Source organism: Papio anubis, chromosome 1 (assembly GCF_008728515.1).
Source record: "Papio anubis isolate 15944 chromosome 1, Panubis1.0, whole genome shotgun sequence".
NCBI classification, from domain to species: domain Eukaryota; kingdom Metazoa; phylum Chordata; class Mammalia; order Primates; family Cercopithecidae; genus Papio; species Papio anubis.
This window is the reverse complement of record NC_044976.1, coordinates 107,351,353-107,365,999: the sequence shown is the minus strand read 5'-3', so window position 1 is coordinate 107,365,999 and position 14,647 is coordinate 107,351,353. Positions and strand designations below refer to the sequence as shown.

Sequence of the window (14,647 nt, the reverse complement as noted above, 5' to 3'; positions counted from 1 at the left end):
CAGGAGGGTAAATCTGGTCCCTGTTACTTCATGTTGGCCAGAAGTAGGAGTTGGGGAAGTGTGTTGGAGTACAGAGTCCCCCCTTTACTCTTGGGGGATACATTCTAAGACCCCAGTAGATGCCTGAAACTTCAGATAGTACTGAACCTTATATATATTCTGTGTTATTTCCTATACATCTATACCTCTGCTAAAGTTTAATTTATTAGTTAGGCACAGTAAGAGATTAACAGCAATAACTAACAAGATAGAAAAATTATAACAATACACAATAATAACAGTTATGTACTGTGGCTGGAATTTTTTCACTTTGAGGTACGACAGCAAAACTAGCATGAATTTCTTTCTCCTCCTGTACAATTTCATGGATACAAGTTTTGTTCTTAACATAGATCTTAGCAACCTCATCATATTATTATTTTTTTTCTTTCTTTTTTCTTTAATTTTTTTTTTTTTTTTCTTTTGAGACGGAGTCTCACCCTGTCACCCAGGCTGGAGTACAGTGGTGCGTTCTCAGCTCACTGCAATCTCTGTCTCCCAGGTTCAAGCGATTTTCCTGTCTCAGCCTGTCAAGTAGCTGGCATTACAGGTGTGTGCCACCATACCCGGCTAATTTGCATATTTTTATTTATTTATTTATTTTAAGACGGTGTTTCACTCTTGTTGCCCAGGCTGGAGTGCAATGGCGCGATCTCGGCCCACCACAACCTCTGCCTCCTGGATTCAAGTGATTTTCCTGCCTCAGCCTCCCGAGTAACTGGGATTACAGGCATGTGCCACCACACTCGGCTAATTTTGTATTTTTTTGTAGAGACAGGGTTTCTCCATGTTGGTCAGGCTGATCTTAAGCTCCCAATCTTAGGTGATCTGCCCACCTCGGACTCCCAAAGTGCTGGGATTATAGGCATGAGCCATTGCGCTTGGCCTATTTATTTATTTTTTGAGATGGAGTCTCACTTTGTTGCCCTGGCTGGAGTGCAGTGGCATAATCTTGGCTCACTGCAACCTCTGCCTCCTGGGTTTAAGCAATTCTCCTGCCTCAGCCTCCCAAGTAGCCGGGACTACAGGTGCCTACCACCATGCCTGGCTAATTTTTGTATTTTTAGTAGAGACAGGCTGTGTTTGCCACACTGGTCTCGAACTCCTGGGCTCAAGTGATCTGCTGGCCTCAGCCTCCCAAAGTGCTGGGATTACAGGCATGAGCCACTGCGCCCAGCCCTTTTTTTTCTTTATTAAGTTGAGAACTTTAACTTTTTCACTTAAAGGAAGCACTTTATGGCTTTTCTTTGACATATCTGAATTGCCAGCATTGTCACTCCTATGCTTTAGGACCATTATTAAGTAAAGATTCCTTGAACACACACACTGAGATACCACAGCAGTGGATCTGATAACCCAGATGGATACTAAATGACTGGAGTGTGACACCTACAGTGTGGACATCGTCCCAGGTGGGATGGAATAGGACAGGAAGAGAGTTCCTCACACTATCTGGAGCTGCGCATAATTGAAAACTTAGGAACTGTTTACTTCTGGAATTTTCCATTTAATATTTTCAGACTGCAGTTGACTGTGGGTAACTGAAACCTCAGAAAGCAAAACCGTAGATGGGGGTACCACTGTAGAGTTACTGTGTCACTTTGATCTGAAACCTCCACCTGAATGATTCCTTAAACCGTTCCCGCTAGGCTTTCTCTGTTAAAGCTGCTGTGCCAAATCCAGGGGTCAGTTTGCTGCCCTCTGATCGCCTGACCTCTTAGCAGCATTCAACTTATTTGTCTGTTCTCTCCTCCTTTCTTCAGTTAGCTTCTGGAATTCCAGCCTCTCTTGGTTTTCTTCCTGCCTCATAGCACTCATTAGAAGTATCTCTTACTGGTTCCTCCTCTTCTTTCTGATCCCCGAATGTTGGCTTGCCCTGGACTCAGTCTTTTGTCCTCATAATAGATCTTCTGGTGATCTTACGCAGTCCATCTCTTTTAAACCCCGTCTACATCCTGAGGGCTCTCAAATGCAGTCCCACGGCTCTCCTTAGCTTCATCCTGCATATTTACAATCTCTACTTGGACATCAGTGGACACCTCAGTTTTACTATATCCAAACAAAACTCTTGATCTTTCAGAACTTGCTGTCTTCCTCAGTCTTTTCTCTTCTCCCAGTTGGCCTGGCCACAAACCTAGAAATTGTACCAAATCTTCACTTGTCCTTACCTACATCCAAATTTTCAGCAATTTCTATAGTGTATTTCTGTATTAGAGTAGCAAGAGATGTTATAAGAAATAAACCCATATGTCTCAGGATATGCCATAAAGGAAATTGATTTTTGCTCACATGAAAGTGAAAAGCTATATTCCCACTTAGTGGGTGGCCTTCCAGGTGGGCCCAGGCACCTGCATAGTTTGGCTGCCCTCCTCCAGGGCTCAGTGTCCTGGACATTTCCAGGTTGGAAGAAGGCAGCTGGGAGGTTTTCATGGGCCAGACCTGGATGTGGTGCGTATCCCTTCTACCCGTTGCATTGGCTAGAACTTTACTATTACGCAGCCATACTTCACAAAGAGAGGCTGAGACATACAGTCATCATTTGTCCAGAAGGAAGAAGAAATATGCCTAGTGACCTATTAGCTGGTCACTTTGCCAAATGTAGTAGGGTCTACCTACAGATTTTAAAAATCTGACCATTTGTCATCACCTTTGCTGCTATCTTAGCTCATGTCACCTTCATCTCTCAACTGGATGACTACAGATCCTCCTAACCTCCTGATAATTTTCCATTCTAATCTCTACATAATAGCCACAGTAATTTCTTTTAGAATGTAAACCAGATTCTATCATGCCTCTATTTAAAAGCCTCAGGTGGCCTCCTGTTACACGTAGAGTAAAAACCACACTCTTTACTGTGGTCTACCACTCCCTCCCTCCCCATCTCCCTGCCTCCCAGCTCATCCCCAAGACCCAGCTGTTCTGGCCTCCTTTCTGTTCCTTGACTGCTTCAGCTTCTTCCCCACTCAGGGCCTCTATACTTGCTGTGTCTTCTCTCTGGATGTTCTTCAAATCTTCCTAAGATTATCTTATTTTTCTCCTTAAATGTTCTTGTAGTTACCTACTTACGTGTAACAAACCACTCTAAAGTGTAGTGGCTTTTTTTTTTTTTTTCTTTTTGAGACAGAGTCTTGCTCTGTCACACAGGCTGGAGTGCAGTGGTGCGATCTTGGCTCACTGCAACTTCCACCTCCCAGGTTCAAGCAATTCTCCTGCCTCAGCCTCCCAAGTAGCTGGGACTACAGGTGCGTGCCACTATGCCCAGCTGAATTTTTGTATTTTTAGTAGAGACGGGGTTTCACTGTGTTAGGTAGGATGGTCTCGATCTCCTGACCTTGTGACCGCCCGCCTCAGCCTCCCAAAGTGCTGGGATTACAGGTGTGAGCCACCGTGCCTGGTCAAGTGTAATGGCTTTAAACAACACTTTTATTACCGCTGGTGATTTTGTGGTTTTATGGGGTGTGATTGGGCTCAGCTGGATAGTTCTTTTATTCTACATGACGTTGGCTGCATCATCAAGTCAGTCACTAGAGGCTGGACTGGAACCACCAAGATGGCTCAGCCACATGAGTGCCATTGATATTAGCTGCAGGCTGGGAGCTCAGTGTGCCCCTGCACCCAGCCTCTTCGTGTGACTGGCCTTCTTACAAGGTGGCAGCTGGATTCCAAGAGGGGCGTGTTCCCACGAACATATGTTCTGTCTTAGGATTCTCCAGAGAGACAGAACCATTGAGGGTGGGTAGATGGATGGATGAGAGGGAATTTATTAGCGGAATTAGTTCATATGATTATGGGTGCCAGGAAGTACCATGATAGGCTCTCTACAAGCTGGAGACCCTGGAACGCCAGTAGCCTGGCTCAGTCCAGGTGTGAAAGCCTCAGAACCAGGGAAGCTGATGGTGTAATTTTCAGTCTGAGGCTGAAGGCCTGAGAACCTAGGGGCTGCTGGTGTAAGTTCTGGAGTCTAAAGGCTTGGAGAGCCTGGAGTTCTGATGTCCAGTGACAGGAGAAGAAGAGTGTCCCTGCTCCAGGAGAGAACAGAAATTGCTTTTTCTCTTTTTTGTTTTATTAGGGTTCCCAGATGACTGAGTGGTGCTCGCCCCTACAGAGGGTGGATCTTCCACACTCAGTCAACTGACTCACAAACCAGTCTTCCCTGGAAACCCCCTCAAACACATCGGAAGGAATGCTTTGCAGTTCTCTAGGTATTCCTTAGTCCAGTCAAGTTGACACTTAAAGTTAACCATCACACGTTCCAAAGCGAAGTAGAAGCAGGCGACCCTCTTGAAGGCTAGGCCCAGAACCATCGCAGCCCCACTTCCACCAAAGGATTTTGGTTCAGTAGTCACAGGGCCAGCCCAGATTCAGGAGAGGGGGAAATACACTCGACATCTCTCCGTGGGGAGAGTGACAAAGCATTTGTGGCTGTCTTGGATTTTAGGGGCCTACCCTGAAATACGCAGCATCGTCTAATCCATATGTAACACTGTCTTGCTTTATTTTCTTAGGATTTATCACTATCTCGAGTTACATGTTTTTGTTTTTGTTTTTTGCCAACTTACTGTCCTTCCCCCCTAGAATGTAAGCTTCCTGAAGAAGACCTTGTCTGTGTAGATTCCTGGGGTCCCTGTCACTTAAGACAGTGCCCAGCGCGGTGGCTCACGCCTGTAACCACAGCACTTTGGGAGGCCGAGGCGGGCTGATCACCTGAGGTCGGAGTTCGAGACCAACATGGAGAAATCCCTGACTAACATGGAGAAATCCCTTCTCTACTAAAAATACAAAAAATTAGCCGGGTATGGTGGCGCCTGCCTGTAATCCCAGCTACTTGGGAGGCTGAGGCAGGAGAATCGTTTGAACCCAGGAGGCAGAAGTTGCAGTGAGTTAAGATCACACCATTGCCCTCCAGTCTGGGTGACGAGCGCAACTCTGTCTCACACACACACACACACACAGCCCAGCCCAGGAGATCGCGCCATTGCACTCCAGCCTGGGTGACAAGAGCAAAACTCTGTCTCACACATACACACACACACACCCCAGGAGGTCGCGCCATTGCACTCCAGCCTGGGTGACAAGAGCAAACCTCCGACACACACACACACAGTGCCCAATGTACAGTAGGTATTTGGTAAATGTTGAACAAATTAATGCTGAACTCCTTCCACAGCCATATTCTCATTCTGAATTTCTATTTAAAATTAACATCACTGTTTTTGTTGCTGGTAGGCCGAGGTCTGTAGAATTGATCTTCAGAGTGTGCCACATGTGTCCTTCCTGGTTTTGTTGCCACCACTCTTTTAGGCCGAGTACCACATCTTTCTTCTGCTTCAGCCACTTTGTTGGATAATGAATCCAGGTTTTCCTCCTCCTCGCACTTAGTGCTAGTTTTTTATTTTTGTTGTTGTTGTTTTTTTTTTTAGAGACCGAGTTTTATGCTTTCGCCCAGGCTGGAGTGAAGTGGCACAATCTCGGCTCACTGCAACCTCTGTCCCCCAACCAGGTTCAAGCGATTCTCCTGCCTCAGCCTCCCAAGTAGCTGGGATTTACAGGTGCATGCCACCATGCCTGGCTAATTTTTTTTTTTTTGGTAGTTTTAGTAGCGGCAGGGTTTCACCATGTTGGCCAGGCTAGTCTTGAACTCCTGACCTCGTGATTCACCTGCTTGGTCTCCCAAAGTGCTGGGATTACAGGCGTGAGACACCGCACCTGGCCTAGTACTAGTTTTATCTTCCTGCAGTGTGGCTCACATCCCTCTCTTTTGTGAGGTGGAGTCTTGCTCTGTCACCCAGGCTGGAGTGCAGTGGCGTGATCTCCGGTCACTTCAACCTCTGCCTTCCAGGCTCAAGCGATTCACCTGCCTCTGAGTAGCTGAGATTATAGGTGGCTGCCACCACGCCTGGCTAATTTTTGTATTTTTAGCAGAGATGGGGTTTCACCATGTTGGCCAAGTTGGTCTCAAACTCCTGACCTCAAGTGATCTGCCCACCTCAGCTTCCCAAAGTCCTGGGATTATAGGCGTGATCTACTGCTCCCAGCTTTGGCTCCCATCCCTGGTGAGAATTACAGCAGGTGAAGTTAGTCATAAGCTTTTTTCCTCAGCAGTGTCATCACCACCCACCCACCTCTACCTCTCACTGTATCCATCCTCCCAATTGCAATTGCTGAAGCATACACTTTGCCCTCTGTCTCTGCCTGTCCCATCTTGAGCACGTAACATGTTACCCCTACTTCAGATTCTCATTCCTGTGCAGTCTTTCCACTTTCTCCAGTTGATGTGCATTCTTTTTTTTTTTTTGAGACGGAGTTTTGCTGTTGTTACCCAGGCTGGAGTGCAATGGCGCGATCTTGGCTCACCGCAACTTCCGCCTCCCGGGTTCTAGCGATTCTCCTGCCTCAGCCTCCCAAATAGCTGGGATTACAGGCATGCACCACCACTCCCAGCTAATTTTGTATTTTTAGTAGAGATGGGGCTTCTCCATTGTTGGTCAGGCTGGTCTCGAACTCCCCATCTCAGGTGATCCATCCGCTTTGGCCTCCCAAAGTGCTGGGATCACAGGCGTGAGCCACTGTGCCTGGCCAGATGTGCTTTCTTTATCCTTTGAACCTCTAAAATCCTTGAGTCCTTGCTATGGCTTTATTTGCATTTGCTGCTTAACAAACGTTTACTGAATGTCTTTCACGTACCAACCACTGGGCTGGGTGTTGAGGCTGGGGAAATGGAGGGACAAGGTGGAGATGTGAGTGGGAAGGTGACTTCAGAGTTAGGTAAGATATTACCTTTCCCTAGAGAAGTTCACTCTTTAACAGTGGTTTTCTATCTTGGCTACACATAAGAATCACTTGGAGGGGCTTAAAAAAATTCCAGTGCCTGGGTCCTAATCCCAGAGATTCTGATTTAATTGTTTTGGGATATGGCCAAAACATTGCGAGTTTTTGAAGCTCCTTGGGTGATTCTAATATGGAGCCAAGGTTGAGAGCCATTGAGCTAATGGAAGAGACAGACCGATAAATGGCTAACTTCATTGCTTCCAATGCCAGAAGAATATACAAGGCACATGGGGAACAGGAGTATTTAATTTAGCCTGGAGTTATTTTTATTGTACAACTAGACTGTAAGCTGTTTATGGACAGGGCCCAGGGCTTTGTCTTCTTGGGGTTCTCTTGCCTGATTCTTACATGTGGTGGGTATGAGATAGGCCATCCAACAGAACTTTCTTCGATGATAAAAGTGGTCAAATGTTCTGTATCCACCCTGTCCAATATGGTAGCGACTACCTATACGTGGCTATTGAGTGCTTGAAATGTAGCTAGAGGGAATGAGGAACTGAATTTTTAATTTTATTTAATTTTAATTAAATAGCTATATAGAAGAGTTACTAATGTTTAAATTATTTGACTGTTTATGCAGGGGCTTAGGTAAGGCAGGTTATTTTCTCTGAATGGTTTTGAAGTTTAGTCACTTCATTTGAATTGTAATTTCTCACTTGTCTTTTTTTTTTTTTTTTTTTAAGGTGGAGTCTCACTCTGTCACCCAGGCTGGAGTGCAGTGGTGTGATCTCAGCTCACTGCAACCTCTGCCTCCTGGGTTTAAGCGATTCTCCCACCTCAGCCTCCCAAGTAGCTGGGATTACAGGTACACACCACCATGCCCGGCTAAGTTTTTGTATTTTTAATAGAGACGGGGTTTCACCATGTTGGCCAGGCTGCTCTCGAACTCCTGGCCTCAAGTGATCCGCCCACCCTGGCCTCCCACAGTGCTGGAATTACAGGCGTGAGGCACCGTACCTGGCAATTTCCCACTTTTCTTATTTATCATTTGTTAAAATGAAAAAAAACACAGAGGGAGTCAGGTGTAGTGGCTCACGCCTGTAATCCTAGCACTTTGGGAGGCCAAGGCATGTGGATCACCTGAGGTCGGGAGTTTGAGACTCGTCTGACCAACATGGATAAACCCCATCTCTACTAAAAATTCAAAATTAGCTGGGCATGGTGGTGCATGCCTGTAATTCCAGCTACTCAGGAGGCTGAGGCAGGAGAATCGCTTGAACCTGGGAGGCAGAAGTTGCGATGAGCCAAGATTGCGCCATTGCACTCCAGCCTGGGCAAGAAGAGCGAAACTCCATCTCAAAAAAACAAAACAAAACAAAACTCCAAAAACACAAGGAGGTTCATTAAAATACCTGTTTTTAAATTGACTTTATTGAGCTATAAATCATACTATATAATCCACCATTTAAAGTGTCCAGTTCCACCAGGCGCAGTGGCTCATGCCTGTAATCTCAGCACTTTGGGAGGCTGAGGTGGAAGGATAGCTTGACCCCAGGGGTTTGAGACCAGCCTGGGCAATATACTGAGACCTTATCTCTACAAAAAAGTTAATTAATTAAAAAAAAATTAGCCAGGTGTGGTGGTGCAGGCTTGTAGTCCCAGCTACTCAGGCGGCTGAGGTGGGCAGATCACTTGAGTCTGGGAGGGCGAGGCTGCAGTAAGCTGGGATTGTGCCTCTTCACTCCAGCCTGGGAGACCCTGTCTCCAAAAAAAAAAAAAAAAAGTATACAATTCCATGGTTTTGGGTATACTTGCATGTATTTGCAACCATTATCACAATTTTAGAACATTTTTCATCACCTCAAAAGGAAACCCTGTAGCTATTATACTCCCAAACCTTCAGGCTTAACCACCTGTTAATCTACTTTCTGTCTTAATAGCTTTGCCTATTCTGGATATTTCATATATATGTACTTATATAATGTGTGGTCTTTCATATCTGGTTTCTTTCATATAACGTAACATTTTCAAGATTCATCTATGTTGTAGCATGGTGTCAGTACTTCATCCCTTTTTATGGCTGAATAATCTGTTGCATGGCTGTATCACGTTTCATTTATTTATCAGTTGATGGAAATTTGTTTGTTGTTGTTGTTGTTTCTGTGACGGGGTCCCACTCTGTCACCCAGGTTGGGGTACAGTGGTGTGATCTTGGCTCACTGCAACCTCCGCCTCCCAGGCTCAAGTGATCCGCCCACCTCAGCCTGCCAAGAGGCTGGGACCACAGGCTTGCACTACCACACCTGGCTAATTTTCTGTTTTTTTTTGTTGTTGCCTAGCCTGGTCTTGAGCTCCTTAGCTCAAGCAATCCACCCGCCCAAAGTGCTGGGATTACAGGCGTGAGCCACCACACCTGGCCCTCTTGATGGAAATTTGGGTTTTTCCCAAACGTTTTGGCTGTTATGAAAAATGTGGCTAGAAACATTCATGTACAAGTTTTTGTGTGGACATACATTTTCATTTCTCTTGAGTATATACCTAGGAATGGAATTGCTGGGCCATGTGGAAAAATGCCTGTTTTCTTATCTTAATGAGCATATTATGCATACATGCACGTTTTTTATATATGAATACCAATTTATTATTAATGTACCTTCTTCCTTGGTTACTATTCAGAAAGTGTTATCTTAGCTCTAGAAGGAAGTATTTTCATTACAAAACAATCTGTCTGGGTACAATGGCTCATGCCTATAATCCTAGCAGGGTGGGAGGATCACTTGAGGCCAGGGGTTTGAGACCAGCCTGGATAACACAGACCCTGTTTCCACTAAAAATTAAAAAAAAAATTAGCCAGGCGTGGTGGCACACACCTGTAGTCCCAGCTAGCCAGGAGGATCCCTTGAGCCCGGGAGTTGGAGGATGTAGTTAGCTGTGATTGTATCACTGCACTCCAGCCTGGGCAATGGAGCAAGACCCTGTCTCTAAAATAATAATAATAATAAAACCCAAAACCCAATTTATTTAAAAAATAATTCTATTTCGTTATATATATTGAAAATTGTTTTTGCCTTATACAGGATGCTGTGTTCTTGGCTCCTTTGTGAATGTCTGTTGCTAGTAGCTGGTTATGCTCATGATGATGACTGGATTGACCCCACAGACATGCTTAACTATGACGCTGCTTCAGGAACAATGAGAAAATCGCAGGTATTAAAAAAAAAAAATACGTGCATGTGTGTGTAAGACCTTCTCAGTCCCATGATGGAAATAGTCTAGCTCTGTTGTTTTTCACAGAGCTATGAGGGTCATGGATCCATGATTAGCAATTATGCAGAATATTTTCCTGACACTGTTAATCTAAAATTATTTCAAACCTACCTAGTATTGAATTTGAATGTAAAGCCCTTGAAGTAGCAAAATAATATGATTTTAGTTCTTAGTGTGTACATTTGAAACTGTTTTTTTGTGGTTCAGTATAATTTAAGAATATAACATGCAGAGTCATGAAATGATGAAGTCAGAATCTTAGTCTTCATTAACCAAAGGCTATTTTTGTAACTAAACTATAAAGAAATAAAATGTTTCTATACTCTGTTTTAGGCAAAATATGGTATTTCAGGGGAAAAGGATGTCAGTCCTGACTTGTCATATGCTGATGAAATATCAGAATGTTATCACAAACTTGATTCTTTAACTTATAAGGTTAGTTTTTTTCATTCATAAATTTTATATTTTTATATTATGTTAAATCTCTCTCTGCTGATAATATTTGTGTTTCTAGTGTTTCCGTGTACCGTATGATTTTTATAGGTCAAATTTTTCTTTGGATACTCTAACCTTGGTTTCTCATTAATTATTGTAGCTTTGGTTTTTCTAATAGTACCTTGTATTTTCCTGTAATAACATTGACATCTCTGTGTTGTAAGTATTTCTTTACCAGACTGCAGACTTCTTGGTGTAAGGAATACGTTTCATTCATCTTAATTCTCTATCACCTATCACAGTGCTGAGGCATAGTAAACTCTCAAATGTAGCAAATGAAGAAATGTGTCTATTACCAGCTTATAAGCATAAGAGTTACTCTTAAGAAGGATTATTATAATTTAGCATGTAATAGTATTCATTCCTTCACTTATCCAATCCTCTTAAAAAAAATGTAGCTAAAGAAGAGTTTACACAAAAATAAATAAGTCAGGGGATGTGAATGGAGTCGTTATTTGGTGTGGGAGCCACCTTCAGTTGGCTGCGTAGGCAGGGCGAACTGGTAGCAGTGTGGAGGTAAGGAGGTAAGCTCTGGAATGGAGACGGGGGCGGGGGGGTGTCAGTGAGATCAGTGGAGGCTACAGAACTCCAGCAATGCTGAAGGTCTGAAATGAGGCAGTGATGGGTTGAAGATAAGAGGCAGGTATTAAACTTTTATGAGGTAGAGTAGGCAAATGTTGGTGACTTAGGGAAGCGGGGGAGGGGTGTTAAGGGATAGGGAATTGCTAAAGAGTGAATGAGTCCCAGCTTGAGAGACTGGGAGAGTTTGTTCATTGAGATCCAGATAGAGCCCAATAAGGTCTATACCCACTTGCTTGTGATTCTTATTCAATGCGAATATTGTCTCACCTGAGTGCTTGAGAAAATGCGCTTGGATAAAATTTGCTTCGCTCCCATGATTTGAGGAAGCCACAAAAAAAAGAAAAGGAAAAAAAATTGCTTCACTTTGTGTATTATTACTGTATAGTGAGCTATACAAAAGTTTCGTTGCACAGCAAAAATGCAGAAATACCTTTTTACAGAATTTTTTTATTCCATTGTTTGTGACTGGTTTAAACGTTGTAAGAAACATGATTGGTAAAATGGAGTCTCGAATCCTTTCTTTTTTTTTTTCCTAAGTTGTTTCTTTAAGATTTAGAAAATAAACTGGTTTTACAAACCTTGCCTGAGAGCAGAGGAAACTGCTGCGTCCTCTGTGTCCTCCTCTGCTCTGTGTGCTTCTTATTTTAAGCCGGTGTGCTGCTCAGTTATTGTCGTGTTTATTCACTGACGTGCATTTCAGTGCTGAACTCGTGGTCCACACTCGGTTAAAAAATACAAGTTGATGATCACAAAGTTATTTTAATGTTTGAAAAATATCCACTACCCTCAGCGACTTGCCTCCTGGGTTGGTGGTGGCAGAGCTAAGTTCGTAGGAAGTCAGCTCCGGTGTAGAATTGTGCGCTGAAGGTTTACCATGTGGATGGTACCCTGGAGAAGCTGCCGTTCGTGCCTTCCTGAGCGTTCCATACAGCATGGGATGATTAATTGCTGATGAAACATTAATGAAAGGCCAAAAGTCATATGCACAGTGAAGAAATATTCTGTTGTGTCTTTCATTTCATCTTCTGGCTTCATCTTGTCTCTGTTTCTCTGTCCCTTTGTCTCTGTGTATTTATTCTGCTCTTCCCTCCTGCCCTTCCTTCCTCCTCTCTCTTGTTAAATTGTTGCTTTGGAATTAGAAAGAGGCAGATTGGTCCAGATGCTCTGCTTGTGGATCTCTGCCTCCTGGACTCATGATCTTTAGCTTTAAAGTTGTTGAAAGCCAGCAGAAAAACTGCCAGGTTAGAGCTAAGTACTGGATCTGGGCTCCTTTTTTGTTGCCTACTTGCCCTTTGCAAAGAGAACATGGGGAGGCAGGCCAGCTCTGCCCTGTAATGTATTATAGCTGATAAATGCAAGCTTGATCAAAACAACTAGCTCCTTACCTTGATTCCAATGGCAGCACTAGGCTAGAAACTTAACCCTTACATTATACTTTGACTCTAACTAATGTTGAATGATTTTATGGTTACAGATTGATGAGTGCGAAAAGAAAAAGAGGGAAGACTATGAAAGTCAAAGCAATCCTGTTTTTAGGAGATACTTAAATAAGATTTTAATTGAAGCTGGAAAGCTTGGACTTGTGAGTATCTGATGGTGTGATACTAATCAGAGTAGTGGATATTTTTATTCATTAATTTCAAATAATATAAAGAAGTGAAAGCATCATGATGCTTTTTAACAGAGCCCACCTGACTGACTCTTTAACCAGAAGCTATTCATACAGGATTGAAGGCACTACTGTATTGCTTTGCAGTGGTCTGGTGGAAGATGAGCAGTGCAGACCGCTCTTTCTCCTTTAGTTTGTATGGATTTACTTACTCAGCTCTGTGCTCTGCTCCACCAGTTAATAGAGGTGAGGAGGTGGGGTGATAATTCTGTCCTGACCCTACTCCTGGTTTTCTCTCAGTATATGCTGAGAAAAAGAAAAATGTATTTTATGTAGTTTTTCTCCTTGTTGCTTACTGTGGTGAGTGCTGCTTTATAGACATATTGTTCATAATTGTTGTTAAAATTTCCTTTTTTTTTTTTGAGACAGAGTCTCGCTCTGTTGTCCAGGCTGGAGTGCTGTGGTGCAATCTTGGCTCACTGCAACCTCTGCCTCCCAGGTTCAAACAATTCTCCCTGACTCAGCCTCCTGACTAGCTGGATTACAGGCACCTGCCACCATGCCTGGCTAATTTTTGTATTTTTAGTAGAGATGGGGTTTTGCCATGTTGGCCAGGCTGGTCTTGAACTCCTGACCTCAGGTGATCCGCTTGCCTTGACCTCCCAAAGTGCTGGGATTACAGATGTGAGCCACTGCACCCAGCCAAAATTTCTGTTTTTAAGAAGTCACTGTTTTCACTTTGGGAAGTGAAAACTTCCCAGACTTAATGCATTAATTTAGTTTTAATTCACTTACCAAAGTGAAAACATCAAGAAAACGTGTAATTTAATAACTTATAACATTTAGAAAGCTCATTTAAAAGCTCATAGACTTTTTTTCCCTATTGTGTATGCCACCAGAATTGATTTAGAGAGTCAGAGACCAGCCTTTGGTCTTGATCTGGCCGTTAGCCCCACCTACCAGAAGTGGTCACAGGCAGAGCCCGGAAAATGAAAGGCCCTTGCATCAGCACAGTGTAGGCTGGCAAAACTTGCCATATACTCCATCTTCCTGGTACAGTAAGAAGTGACCAAAAGAAAAGGGAGTGTTAGATGAATAACAATGCTGCCTTATTCTGGAATTGTAGAAGCAGATGTGTTCTCAAATGTACACTCTATAATTTGAGTCTTACAGCTGTGTACAGGGTGGAACAGAACCTGGATAAGGAAACAGATGGAAACAAAAATACCTAAGATGGAAATGCTTGAAAATACTTAGTTTCTGATTTTTTTTTTTTTTTTTTTTGAGACGGAGTCTTGCTCTGTTGCCCAGGCTGGAGTGCAGTGGCACAATCTTGGCTCACTGCAAGTCCACCTCCTGGGTTCATGCCATTCTCCTGCCTCAGCCTCCCAAGTAGCTAGGATTACAGGCGCCCGCCACCATGCCTGGCTAATTTTTTGTATTTTTTTTAGTAGAGAGGGGGTTTCACCATGTTAGCCACGATGGTCTCCATCTCCTGACCTCGTGATCTGCCTGCCTTGGCCTTCCAAAGTGCTGGGATTACAGGCATGAGCCACTGCGCCTGGCCTAGTTTCTGATTTTTAAAACATGTTAATATTGGCCGGGCGTGGTGGCTCAAGCCTGTAATCCCAGCACTTTGGGAGGCCGAGACGGGCGGATCACGAGGTCAGGAGATCGAGACCATCCTGGCTAACACGGTGAAACCCTGTCTCTATTAAGAAATACAAAAAACTAGCCGGGCGAGGTGGCGGGCGCCTGTAGTCCCAGCTACTCTGGAGGCTGAGGCCGGAGAATGGCGTGAACCTGGGAGGCGGAGCTTGCAGTGAGCTGAGATCCGGCCACTGCACTCCAGCCTGGGCAACAGAGCGAGACTCCGTCTCAAAAAAA

At 43.9% G+C, this 14,647-nt stretch overlaps 1 protein-coding gene across 11 annotated transcripts in view; it reads left to right on the top strand.

Annotated features, from left to right (window-relative positions):
- The window catches only part of CLCC1 (chloride channel CLIC like 1), a 37,893-nt gene that overhangs the window by 3,691 nt on the left and 19,555 nt on the right, over nt 1-14,647 (top strand). For 9 of the 11 annotated variants that reach the window (XR_002515434.2, XM_021921722.2, XM_009214347.4 and 6 more), the window contains exons 2-4: nt 9,885-10,014; nt 10,408-10,509; nt 12,626-12,733. Coding sequence is in view for 10 of the 11 variants with exons in the window: in XM_021921722.2 (XP_021777414.2) it covers nt 9,885-10,014; nt 10,408-10,509; nt 12,626-12,733 (340 nt within the window). In the remaining variant the exon portion in view is untranslated. Of the gene's footprint in view, nt 1-4,730; nt 4,749-9,884; nt 10,015-10,407; nt 10,510-12,625; nt 12,734-14,647 lie in introns of those variants that run through there. The other 2 variants (XM_021921719.2, XM_009214355.4) reach the window with 2 other exon arrangements.